A 13,911-nucleotide genomic window follows, 5' to 3' on the forward strand; every position below is an offset into this window, starting at 1 on the left:
TTGTGCTTATGACACAAAGAACATTACATTCGGTAGGCTGGAAGACTTCAAGGTCGCAGGCATACCATAACCACTCGAGGGAGTACGCGTCACGAAATTAGCCCTCCTTCCAGGCATATCATATTACTACGTGAATATGTTGGGCATAAGCGTGCACGGACAAAAGCTTCTAATAGATCCAACGGCCTTTGCTATACGAGATGGAGGCAAAACAGGAGGGTGTTTCTTGGACAATGGTAGTACACTTTCTTATCTTATCACATCTGCTTTCAAGGCACTAATTCAGTTTCTGGAGATGTATTTTATGCGGTTTCCTCGCCTAGTTAAGAATACGAGTCCTACCAAGGCTAACTTCGATCTGTGCTACGAATGGAAACTGCCTCTAGGGTTCAAAGACTTGCCTACTTTGACATTTCACTTTGAAAATGCTCACCTTGATTCAAAACCTCAAGATGCATTCATAACGTTCCAGGTTGATCAGAATGTGGTTTTGTGTTTGGGATTCTTCGAAGATAAGGTACGTTCGCTTGTCGGGTCATTCCGGCAAGTAAATTACAGATTCATAAATGATCTTAAAGGGGCTAAGAATTCTTGAGCTCAAGCTTTGAGGATGCATGTCTCTCTTTTCTATTCTGTTCTTCATTTTGTTGAAAATAAACCACAAATTAATTCTCTTGAATTGTTTTGCAACTACATATACAAATACATCTTCAATTTGGATTTTATTGATTTTATTCCTCAAAATTTAGGTTTATGCACATATATGTATACATATACATCTTCAATTTGGATATTATAATATAGATGGAGCCACATGATTGATTTGTCACAAGTCTAAATTGTAGGACCCTAATTTGCAAGGTCACAAAACGTGTACAAGCTACGAAGGAAATATCGAAATACCTCTTATTGTACCCCATTAAATGAAAAATATTATATGCCCAATTTGGTCTAAGAAGAATAAAGAGGGCCCAATATGAAACTTGCCTGCTAGAAAGAGATTTATAGTCCGAATTCAACCGAGATTTGGTCTTCTTCCTAAACTTCCAAATTTGACTCCTAATCCAACTCAGATTTTGAGTGGGATCCAAATCTGAATTTCCAAAATTTTTGGAGAGGTGTAGTCAAACTAAGATTTGAAATGATTTTAAAAGTGATAGATTTTATAGGATTTAAGAGGATTAAAGATTACTACAAAAACCATATGAATTTTAAAGAATTTGAATAGATTGTGGTGGAAGGATTTGAAATCTTAGGGGGTGAGGTTGAATTCTTTTTAGTCTTGGTTATATATACTTTTTGCTCTCAAATCCTACAAAATCCACAACTTATTGAAATCCTCCAAAATCTTAATTTTTTTAATACACTTAGATTTGGATGGATTTTAAAATCCTTTAAAATCTTTTAATTGATTACACCTAGATTTGGATGGGTTCTAAAATACTTTAAAATCTTTTAATTGACTACATTAAGATTTTAAAGTCTTTTAAAATCCTTTTAAATCCGAGTTTGAGTACACTCCCCTTACTCTTTCCTTGGTTCTCAAGTTATACCTACCATTAAGCCTCACAACTTCTTCAAGACCCTATTGCACGCACCAAAGGCAAGCCATTTTTAGAGTTCTAGATGCTTTTTATAAGTTCATTCATTGAAACGTCGCTGAATTAGGTCTTAGAGGGTCTTTAGTTGGCATCACACCGGTGCCTCATTAGTCATTGAAGCTTATTTCACAGGGTACTCAAGTGTTTTTCGTAACTCTATGAGTACTTTATATAAACATGATGTTGTGTCAATCACACCGTGTTCATTCCAAGTGTGTCGAGACTCAAAGCACTAACATAGAATGAACTAAAGCCTGTTATGAGTGATCCGTGGCTCTGAAGATGGAAAAAGTTAACACATGTGTATGATGGACTATATTTGGTAGAGAAATGTTGGCAGGGTATGGGCTCTCAAGGTAAGCTTGTTTTCAATTTTCAACTAGACAGAATCCAAGATCAACCAGAGCTGGCTTGGAATGAAGTGAAGAAGTCTAAAAAATTTAAAGTTCGGGAAGGCCTATGCGCTGATGATATTTCAGTAGGGAAAGAATCAATTCCTATCTGCGCTGCTGTGAATACCATAGATGATGAAAAACCTCCACCATTTATATACATAACTAGCATGATATATCCATATTGGTGCCGCCTGATTCCTCCCGAGGTTGTAGCTGTATTGCGAATGCTCAGAATCTGAGAAATGTTCTTGTGCAGTTAAGAACAATGGAAGTAGTCTAACGCAAAGGTTGTAGGACCTTTGATTTGTGTTTTAGTTATGTCTTGGAGCCGGGGCATGAAATATGAACAGGTATGTGGTGACGTCACGTGATGATCGATGCTAAACATATATGGGGATCGGGCCGTGACATCTTAACCATATTCTTTGTTAGGAGATTGACTTATTGATGTAATTTCAATTTAGGTCCATTTTTGTTTCAATTCAATACCCGCTTGATCATTAGGTTTCATATTATGTCACATCCCAGCCCCGGCCCCCCACCACATTCCGGGCTTGACTCCACCGTAGCACGATATTGTCCGTTTTGGGCCTCGACCACACTCTTACGGTTTTGTTTCTGAGAACTCACACTGAGAACTTCCCGGTGGGTCACCCATCTTGGGATTACTCTTGCGCGAACTCACTTAACTTCGAAGTTCCTACGAAACCTGAAGCCAGTGAGCTCCCAAAAGGCCTCGTGCTAGGTAAAGATGAGAATATACATATAAGCTTACAAGATCCACTTCCCTGGGCGATGTGGGATGTTACAATCCACCCCCCTTAGGGGCCCGACGTTCTCGTCGGCACACATCCGGCCAGGGATTAGCTCTGATACTAATCTGTCACATCCCGGGCTCGACTCGACCGTAGTAAGATATTGTCCTCTTTGGACCCTGACCATGATATTTTTTCTGGGAACTCACATGAGAACTTCCCAGTGGGTCACCCATCCTGGGATTGCTCTTGCGCGAACTCGCTTAACTTCGAAGTTCCTACGGAACCCGAAGCCAGTAAGCTCCCAAAAGGCCTTGTGCTAAGTAGAGATGAGAATATACATATAAGACTTACAGGATCCACTCCCTTGGGCGATGTGGGATGTTACATATTACATAATTTATTTTAAATTCAAATTTTGAGGCAATTAATATTAATGTTGACCATGAACTATCCAGTTGGTGAATTTTGAATACAAAGGTTGGGATGGTTTGGTGGTCATAATATTTCCCAATCTTCATTTTTGTTTTTTATTTTATTTTTGAATTTGTTTATTTATTTTTATTTTATCATTTTCACATTTTTTTAAAGTTATTTGTATTATTATGTTAGTGGTCAAGTGAGCTAAAAAGTGGGACCCATTGTTGCCACATGTACACTTAACTAAAATTAACTAGGGCTTAAGCATGTGACATTTGTAATGTAGAGGTCTTAGGTTCAATTCTTGCCAAAGATAAATTTGAACCACAGTATTGCTGCCTCATTGTAGGTTAAGCCAATGCCCCTCTCTTTTAGTGTAGATAATATCGTTTGTGAAAAAAAATGTAAGTGACATTTTTTATAGGTTGGGTACTTGTTTGGAATGTTTAAAAATGTTGAGACCGATTTGTAATGACTCTAAATGGTTAGAGAATTTTAGGTACTTAATCCTAATTGTTGCTAAGAAAATTGAACTCAACTCATAAATAGACACTGATGTACTGGTTTAGGACTTTTAATTAGAAGCATATTTGGTAGTGCTTTAAAAAACTTGCCTCAGGACGTGAGTAGGCAACCTTGGAGGCGGGGTGGGAGCAATTTCGCCTCTATTTTGTGGGAGTCGGCGGAAAACTGGCCTAGCTTCATTAGGGTGTTCGATTGGGTGTCGGCTTTGTTTAAAAGTTGACGAAATCTGGAGGGAAAAAAAAAAGGATAAAATTTGGGTTTTTTTCTTCAGTTGCAGAGAGTTTGAATAAGACGAAAGCTTTTGTGGCTTGTTTCTCTAAAAAAATTTGGATTTTTTTCTCTTTCATGATAGCTTTTAATGTCATATTCTTTTAGTATTCTTTTTTGTAAGTTTATGTTGTTATACTAATGTATAAATTACACAAAACTTATCTTTACTATAGGTCGAACTACAATTTCATACCTCGTATTTTAAACAATGCAATGTCATACCTCAACTTATGAATTTGTTGTAATGTCATACTTCCGTTAAGTTTTATGCCAATTTGGCTGTTAATGATGACGTGATGGGACTCATTCGCCACGTTATCTTTTAACAACCCTATTATTAATATTCATCATGAATTATTAATTTTTTATTATAAATTATTAATTTTTATTAATAAATAAATAAATTATTAACATTTTATTCCAATTGGAGAAGGAGTGGATCTCGCTATTGCCACGTCATCATTTAACAGTCAAATTGATAGAAAATTTGTCACATCCTGGCCCGGGCAGGACCACTTCCCGGGCCCGACTCCACTGTAGCACGATATTGTCCGCTTTGGGCCCCAACCACGCCCTCACGGTTTTGTTTTTGGGAACTCATACGAGAACTTCCCAATGGGTCACCAATCATGATAATGCTCTCGTGCGCTACTCGGTTAACTTCGGAGTTCCGATGGAACCTGAAACCAGTGAGCACCAAAAAGGCCTCGTGCTAGGTAGAGATGAAAATATACATATAAGGATCACTCTCCGGGGCGATGTGGGATGTCACAATCCACCCCCTTAGGGGCCCAACGTCCTTGTCGGCACACACGCGGCCAGGATTAGGCTCTGATACTAAATTGTCACATCCCGGCCCGGGCAAGACCACTTCTCGGGCCCGACTCCACTATAGTATGATATTGTCCCCTTTGGACCCCAACCACGCCCTCACGGTTTTGTTTTTGAGAACTCACACGAGAACTTTCCAGTGGGTCATCCATCATGGGAATGCTCTCGCGCGCTACTCGCTTAACTTCGGAGTTCTGATGGAACCCGAAACCAGTGATCTCCCAAAAAGCCTCGTGTTAGGTAGAGATGTGAATATATATATATAAGGATCACTCCCCTGGGCGATGTGGAATGTCACAAAATTTAATATAGGTATGACATTGCAACAAATGCATGAGTTGAGGTATTACATTGCAATGTTTAAAATATGAGGTATGAGATTATGGTTCAATTCATAATTGAGATAGTTTTTTTTGTTTTTTACTCTAATATATATATTGAAAAACTAAAAGATAAGCAGAAAGAATTTTTAATACTTTTTGTTTGATATATTTTATAGACCCAAAAAAACTCAAAACGCATCCATACTTTTTTAAGTTCTTAACATCGTTTATAGATCCAACAAAGCACGTGACCAACACATTTAAAGATAGCATAATTTTGTTTTTATTATTAAAAGAGTGTGTGAGTATATCAGCGTAATATTACATATATAAAAAAATTTAGGGTCTCACGCCTCAAGACTTTCGTCTAGGCAAGGCTATCCATGAAACACATCGCCTATACTTTCGCCTTTTACAACATTGATATTTAGTCAAGTTTAAGACATTGTTAAAGGAAAAGAGAAAAAGAAATGAAGAGGAAGCACCGACAGTTTCGTCTCTTGTTGGAAAATTGTACACCAAGTAAATTCAGGAAGCATCTAATACTTGCAGTGCTAGGTGATAAAAGTGATTTCCAAAATCAAGATCATTGGGTCATCTTTTGCTAGGTGATAAGAATGACTTTCTTATGTTGTACGCCCACGGCTGGAAACCGAAAAACGAAAGGGGAAGTATGGAATAGCTGTTGTGAACTTTTTTAACAAGCGTAAAGGGGAGGTAAGTAACAAATTAAAGAAAAGGGTGAAGAGAATTTTCTTTGTAATTTAGCAAGTGTAAAGGGTAGAGTAGAGAGTTGTGGTCACAGAAGAAGTATCTTCTTTTGGAAACTGTGCTACTTTACAAGTTAAACATGATTTACTTGCCAGAATATATATGAAGACAAACGTCAGTGTTGATTGCCACTCATATCAGGAAGAGAAGAAATGTACCCAATAATAGATGCGGATTTTTTCATGGATGAGGAGATCAAGAGTATGGACCGAGAGAAGATCAAGAAATACTTGTGCCGAATTGCCATGGAAAGCGAGTGGGAAGCAGTTGTTAGAACCTATGAGCTCAACGAGAAGGCTCACGGGGCAAAAATCACCAAGTCAGGTGACACAGCACTACACGTAGCAGTATCCGATGGCCAAGAAGAATATGTTGAAAAGCTAGTAAAACTGATTAAAGAAAAGGAGCTTGAAATTCAAAACGAGGGAGGGAATACCCCGCTCCACGTCGCAGCATGGATGGGAAACGAGATAATGTGTTTGTGCATTGCCAAAGATCATCCATCATTGGTCGGTGCTCGGAATGTAGACAATGAGACTCCTCTATTCTTGGCTGCTGCCTATGGTAAAAAAGATGCCTTCTTACGCATGCACTACATCTATACCCCTACCCTTGGAAATGATCCTCAGAAACGCTACAAATATTGTAGGAGAAATGATGGTGAGACCATGTTGCATGTTGCAATTGCTAGGGAATACTTTGGTAATTATCCCTTAACTTGATGACTTCCATACATATCAGCTATATATTCCCTTATGATATGTAAAATAAATAATAATGTGTACCTTGTTGGTTGACAGATTTGGCATTTCAGATAATTGACTTGTATGGAGATCTTGTTAATTATGTCAATGTGCAAGGCGTTTCCCCTCTTCATATTCTGGCTACCAAGCCTTCTGCCTTCAAAAGCGGTAGCCACCTCGGCCCATTCGAAAAAATTATTTACCACTGTGAGTACTATACAGAATATTATCGGTAAGATTGAAATCTAGTTACATGTATCACCCTACTCATTCTTGTTTGTATATATATATGGTAATTTGGAAGGTATTTATGTTGGTAAGCTGAAGCCGGAGCAACGGGATCCATATAATGAGGGGATAATTAAGCCATTCAAAGAGGAAGAGAATCCCAAATATCCAGAAAACTACCATACATGCATCAACTTCATTGGGTTGTTCAAGACATCAATTCTCAGCGGTAGGGGATCAATTCAAAATCAAATATCTCAAAATACCTCAATTGTTTGAGTAATTTATGAATTTTTTATCTTCATAGTTCGATGTAACTCTCTTATGCTCACTACTACAATCAGCAGGTACAGGGAGCGTCCCTCCATTACAGAGAGGAGAAATACGATCAGCAGATCCAGAGAACCCAGGTAACTTCTAAGGAAGGCATGCTGCGTAACCTTTCTACATTTACACTTTTATTATAAGGTACTTCAAGAAGGATATATATAATAGTTTCCTCCTTCCAGTAAGGGGAAAGATCCTCCTCCCCCCCTTTCACTGTACAAATGTCACAATTGAAACCATTCATTCTTTTTATCATCATCTAAAGATCAGTTATAGAAAATTCTTTTGATTTGGAGACCGTATAGCCATCCATATGTGTCAAAAAATTGACGATTATGATAACAAAAATCTTCTTCAAGATGAACCGTCAATTTCTTTGAAACGGCCTCCAAATCAAAATACATTTGTCTAGCAATGATGATGATTAAAGAACATAAACAGTTTTGCTTAATTATTTATGACGTTCGTGGATAGAGACTTTCCTCTCTTCCTTGAATGAGGAAAGTATTGTCCCTTCAGGAATCAAATACTAATATTATTATTTTGTCACATTTAACAGGAGTAGAAATCCTAAATATAGGGAAGCAAATTAGGGTTTTCGGGTTTAAAAATCTTAGTTGGTCGAGAAAATTTTATATATGCTATTGGCATTCAGACCATCTTCCAACCTAATCATATCTAGAATTAAAGATTAGAAAGAAAAAAAATGAAGATATGAACGAAAGGCAATAGGCCAACAACATTACAATTCATCTCTGCCATATATGTGACAACAGATTAGAGTTTAAATCAAAACGCAAATTACAAAACTAGACATACAAAAAGACGGCAGATTATTACCTTTAACATATGCAGGGTCAAAATCCAATGTTGATCAAGGTCAAGGATACCAAAAGTTTCCCGTAAACTACAACACCTGCTTTGAGTTTGTCAAGATTTGATCAAAGGCAATGATGATTGTTTTTGGATCAGGTAATAAAGCCACTTTTCATTTTATCTCCTAATCTCTCTTATTTAGATACATAATTTTCTTTATCTAATCATCATATGTTGTTTAAAGGGTCTACGCAGATAAGAAAGATAAGGGATAAGAAAGAAAAACACAAATGGTCTGTTCAGATCATGAACGAATTGTTAAGACTAGCTGCCATGTATGAGTATGAAGACAGTGGTATGATTCCGCAGGTCACCGCAGCACCTTCCCAGAAAGAAAAAAGACAATGATGAGACCACACCTTATGAACTTGTTGACGGCCGCGCCATCTTCATGCTCCCAGAAGGTAACAGCTATTTCACTTGCTTAATTAGAATTTATGGTGACCCATCGTAACAACCCTAATAGTGAATCTATAGTTGCTTAACTACTTCCAACCCTAGTGTGCTAATCCTAATTAAAAGAAACTTTTAAAATAATAAAATTCTAAAAGATACCCTCAAAATTTGAACACTGCTATTTCACCGCCACGCACCGAGTTTGGCCGGACTCTGCCTTGCCCGGTGGCAGAGCATAGTACCTCCGCTGGGAGGCGCGTGTGACCCACGACCCCGTCTTTCACGCTCCTGAGAGTACAGGCATAACCTCGTGAGGCCTGTGAACGGCCAGAATCTGGGGTCCTATTCCAGAGCTCGTTTCGAGCTCATTTCACAACCAAATCACACAATCTACCTATGGAAATGAAGCTGGGGAAAAGGAAGATAAGGATTTACCAAGTTACATCTGCACCAAAACTCTACCAAATCATGTATGCAGACTCAGCAATCGCATCAGAACATCAAAAGGAAGAGAAAGACGGTGTCCCCGAGGCTTAACTTGGCCGTGAACGGCAGAATTTAGCCGGAGTTTTCCCTCGAGTTCACACCTAATTTCGTGGGCATGTCGGTCTCTGTTTGAGTCCAACATTTTTTCTGAAATTCTAGGACTCGAGGAGGGGCGAGAGGAAGAGAGATGGAGGTTTGGGTGGCTCAGGTTTCGACAGGAAACAGCGCGGGGCGCCGTCTGTGTTTTCTGTGCAAAACAGAGAGGGAAGAGTTGCAGAGGTTAGGGGAAAGAGAGAGAAGGGAGAGACTAGAGAATAGGTGAGTGAGATAAGGGTAAGCGACGGAGAGTCCGAGAGAGGTGAGAGTGCACCCGAAAGAGGGAGAGAGACACGTGGGTGTGGTGAGGGGGAGGGCCCACTTGGCACACCCTCTTACTTCAGAACATGCACAATAATTTCAATAACTTGAAATTACCGATTTGCACTTGAATCACCGTTTCCTGCAAAATTTTGGTTGTAGCTTTGAATTTCATTTCTATTACATCCACGCGTTGATGTCCTCGAGTATTCGTCAGTTTGTGCGTATCTTTGTATCATGCCCAAACAATAATTAATTAGATGTGAGGCTTAAGTAATAAAATACTAATGTAAACGGACCCACTTGCTGACTTGTGTAACAAGTCCAACGAATATGCCAACTATATCACAATCTGCTGCTCGCAAAAGGGCAACCCAATGTTGTCTTGAAAAACAAGTAATAGATTTTCGAGAATGAAAAATTACTATTTTGCCTCTCATTAAAAAAATGTGCGTAATTCGTTCGTTTTACTTCTTGATCATGCTCATATGTTCGTAACAACATGTAATGCCTAGAAAGACGTGAAACGGGACAGAGATTGACAATGACTCAGATGTCCACATAGGATTTCCCTCTAGGATATCCACTTAACTCGTTAGAGGTATTCTTGTAATTTTCTCGTGTCAAGGAATAAAATACGATTAAATTTGGGATAGGATGTGACACAGCCTCATCTCAACAATGTATTGCCGAAACTTTTCCTCTTGCTTGGGCCCCAACTTTTTCTTGAGCTTATCCTCGCCAGCGTGGTTCGTCTCCCCTAAAATCTAGAAGATGTTATACTTGGAGGTTGAGAGCTAGATGAAAGAGATCCTCCGATGTCTTGAACTCAACCCTCTCCTAGACCGCAGATCTCTTTACCATTCCCCGCCCATTCTCATCCATCAACAACCATGGAGACATATCTAGATCAAGTGTCAGCTACTCTATTGGCGCGTCCAGTTGTTGTTGGGAAAGGTTGGCCAAGTACTCGTCATTTTTCTACAACACAGAAACCTGGAAAAAAAAAGAAACCAATTAAGATTATCGATCATAATTTTGAAATTTTAAGTGTAATAAAATTTAGAATTAAAATATTTAACGGAACACTTGCATAAATATCATTAGCCACCTGATTGCCATAATTGGCTGTGTATCCTCCCAAGCCCCAACTTCCACCGTTCTGATGCCGTTCCTCGACCCGATAACTCTTATTTGCCATTAATTTCAGCAGTGAATAAAAAAATAATTAAATTTAAAATGAAATTAAACAAAAAAAAAAACTTATCAAAAAATTCGGACTCTAATAATGTCTGTAGAGCCAGTGCCACTCATCCATCATTTCCACAAACTCCAGGGATGAACCGGTCAAAGCATCAGCAGGAGATGCAAAAATCTGGTAGTACATGTGCAGCTCGTAGTTTCACTCTTTATACCGATCCCGGTTTATGTATTCAGACATACCTGGCTCTTTCATGTCGATCTCGAAGTGACATGAAACAGACAGGTAAAAAAAAAAAAAAAAAAAAATTTTACAAAAGTACACTTATCGAGATCTCTCGCATCATCGCCTCATGCACCTGGGGAGTGATCTTCTAGATAGAGGCGAGCATGAGCACTTGGTGCGAATGACGTGTCCCATGTCGTGAGTCAACAGACTGTTGACTGTTGACGTCCGCTCATCGATGAAGTGGGTGGTAAACTACCATGATCTTGTGTTGAGTTACGCGGGTGATCCGGTTTGAGGACAAGCATCTACAGATCCCCCGCACTTTGACCTTCTTCCCACCCTGGACCAGGAGTTCTACGTCACCTGAAGGTGAACGACCGCCGAATTAGCATCGGCCTCCGCGACGTCAACATGGGGGATGGGGCTACCACAACGCCGTCCAGTCTTCGTTATGACTACGCTAGGCAGATTGAGGTTCAGGACTGATGAAGCGATGGAGTCGGCGTGGCTGCCTAGATACCATTGGGCATCTCTGCTGTTGGGTCATTCTAACCCGAACCAAAAGTAGAGCGGGCAGCCCAGGTGATCAACCGCGATGGTATTTGTGGAAAAAAAACACACACACAATAAAGAAACACTAATTTGCAAAGATTATTTTCTAAAATGACATTATTTCATAAAATTCATACAAATTTACCAAGTCGTGCTTCCGAATATCTATACAAATATCCATCCCATTAACACAACGATGAGGCAACGCCAACATAAATCTACGCGAATTCGGCACGGATGGTGGACCAAGGCCTTGCGACATCTATCGGCATCATCGGTTCAAAGGCGTCAAGCATGACACAAGGCCTTACCTTACGACGGTAATACGACTGACAATGTGATTATTCTAATAATACTAGATATCCAAACCTAGATTCTAAAATCAAGTTTATTAAGGAAAACTGCTTTAGTGGGATCGTAGTAATCGAGCTTAAGCCACAAAAAATAAATACGATATATCTGATGAAATGTACACAGGGTCATCGGCATCGACGAAGCCACCTTGGGCTCGGAGGAGTCGGATGTCCCCATGCAGTAACTTTGATTACTGCTTTACCGAAGAGACAGAGGAGAAAACCCTTGAAATGGGGACGTTGGAAACACCCGAAATGGGGAAGTTGGAAACACCCTTTTTGATTGCTGCAAAAAATGGTGTGATTGAAATGGTGGAGGAGATCCTTGAATTTTTTCCGGTGGCCATCCGGGACATTAACGCAGAGGGAAAGAACGCGGTTTTGTTAGCTGCAGGGAACAGGCAACTATGTGTGCTCCAACTCTTACTGAAGAGAAAAATACTGACCAGAGACGTGTTCAGCCAAGTGGATAATGCAGGGAATAATGCGATTCATCTCTCAGCAGCAGCAATGTTAGAAGCCAAAAACCCTTGCCATGATCTTGGGCCTGCGTTACAAATGCAATGGGAAATCAAATGGTTTGAGGTAAGTTTTAAACCCATGGTCTTAATCATATTAAAGCCAATAATTATCACACCAAGTACTAGGGTTTGATCCTAGCTATGTGAAATAAAATTTTTATCATGAGACGAGGTTCCGGTTGGAGAAAGTCTCACGTCAAAGATATGACAAAATAATATATAGCTCATATGTGGAATCCATGTTGTTCCTCATCACCTATTTTATATTAAGATAATATTTATATAGAACCAATTTCGAACTTTTAATAAAAAATGGAATTGATTTAACCAAAAAAGGAAAATAAAAAATAGAATTAAAGGACTCTAAAACGACGATAAATAAGCACTAAACCATGATTTTATTGTCTATTTAGTGTCTTTGTTCTAATTTGGGAATTTATCTTACAAATAACAGAAGGTTATACATCTTTGGTCCCGCTGTTTTACATGAATATAGAGTCAATTTGGTCTTTGTGCAAAGAATTTGAACGATTTCGTCCCCTTAAGATTGATCTTGAACATTAATTTCTTATGAATTAATGTGCAGTTCGTAAAATGCTCCCTGCCAACACAATTCCTTCCCCTCTACAACAAAAAAAACCAGACTGCAAGGGATATTTTCAGCGAATCACACGCTAAGCTAGTCAAAGACGGAGGAGAATGGCTCACCAAGACTTCTCAGAACTGCTCGGTCATGGGCGGCCTTGTCGCTACGGTTGCCTTTGCCACTGCTACTGCAGTTCCTGGGGGCATCAGAGAGGTTACTGGCACTCCAATCTTTGAAAACCAGGCGGCTTTTGAGGTGTTTGCCATCTCATCTCTCCTTGCGATGTGCTCCTCCGTCATGTCCATGGCCATATTCCTGTCCATCCTGATGTCCCGGTTCCCCGAAGGGGCTTTTGGAAAGCAGCTGCCTATCAAGTTTTTAGTGGGCTTAACAACGCTCTTCTTGTCCATCCTTTCGATGCTGGTTTCATTTTGCGCTGGACATTTCTTCATGCTAAAGGATAAGCTCAAACACTTTGCCGTGCCAGTTTATCTAATGGCCTGCATGCCTCTAGCTTTTTTTTCTATCATCCAGCTTCCACTCTATTTTAATCTGATATATATGAACTTTGCAAAGGTTCCATACTTCTATCGGAACGCCGAGGCTACAGGGTAGGATATTCTTCTAATTCGTGTACAATGGGAAATGTCTCATTAAATTATTGTAAGGAGCCAAATATTTTTCGGATTTTTCTTTAAGTTGGCCTACTGAGTATATGCAATTAAACCATGAAATTTAGAGGTTGGTTCTAATAAAGTCCAGATTTATTTCGATTTATTTCATAATTTGATAGGTGTTTTTAGAATTCAGAAACCGACCCAATGTTTAGAGTCCACGTTTGTTTCCAACCCCACAAAAGACTTCCCTCTCTCGTTCATAGAGAAAGCACATTGTTGAAGATATTTCAACCCCCCTTTAATTGGATGAGATTAAGACCTGGTTTGGTACTGAGGTGATTTTGAAAAAAACTGCTATAAAAAAAAGCTGGGAGCTGTTTTTGTGTTTGGTAAACACTCAGTTTCAGCTTTTTTTCACCGTTTTGGGTGAAAAAAAGCCAAAAACAAGAAGCTGCAAAACTCAGCTTTGAAAAACGGGCTTTTTTCACATCTGTTTTACATTAAAGTTTACCAAACACTCTAATACTGCTTTTTTTTTCTTTTCAAAAG

General features: G+C 39.2%; 1 protein-coding gene and 1 long non-coding RNA gene across 3 annotated transcripts; one reads left to right on the top strand and one right to left on the bottom strand.

Annotated features, from left to right (window-relative positions):
• Positions 1–7,931: 7,931 nt before the first annotated feature.
• Positions 7,932–13,003, bottom strand: LOC125477991. Of its 2 annotated transcripts, XR_007258819.1 has the most exons (3): positions 12,868–13,003; positions 10,416–12,185; positions 7,932–10,300 (listed from the first exon to the last, which is right to left on the bottom strand). It is a non-coding gene; the product is annotated as an uncharacterized LOC125477991 (long non-coding RNA). The 2 variants fall into 2 exon arrangements; XR_007258817.1 differs by having other exon boundaries at positions 7,932–12,185.
• LOC125477990 lies at positions 8,336–13,360 on the top strand. Its single transcript, XM_048585566.1, has 3 exons — positions 8,336–8,469; positions 11,763–12,223; positions 12,746–13,360. The coding sequence occupies exons 1-3, from the start codon at positions 8,457–8,459 to the stop codon at positions 13,358–13,360; spliced, it is 1,089 nt and encodes a 362-aa protein (XP_048441523.1). The 5' UTR covers positions 8,336–8,456.
• Positions 13,361–13,911: the final 551 nt, after the last annotated feature.

This window comes from the organism of the source record quoted next, unplaced genomic scaffold (genome assembly GCF_019419815.1).
Source record: "Pyrus x bretschneideri cultivar Hongxiangsu unplaced genomic scaffold, Pyrus_bretschneideri_v1 Contig23, whole genome shotgun sequence".
Taxonomy (NCBI): Eukaryota; Viridiplantae; Streptophyta; class Magnoliopsida; order Rosales; family Rosaceae; genus Pyrus; species Pyrus x bretschneideri.

What these genes read in the sequence shown, in the direction of transcription:
- LOC125477990 (XM_048585566.1), top strand. An exon ending in GGGAAATCAAATGGTTTGAG is followed by an intron (nt 12,224 to 12,745) that starts GTAAGTTTTAAA and finishes ATTAATGTGCAG; the next exon opens with TTCGTAAAATGCTCCCTGCC.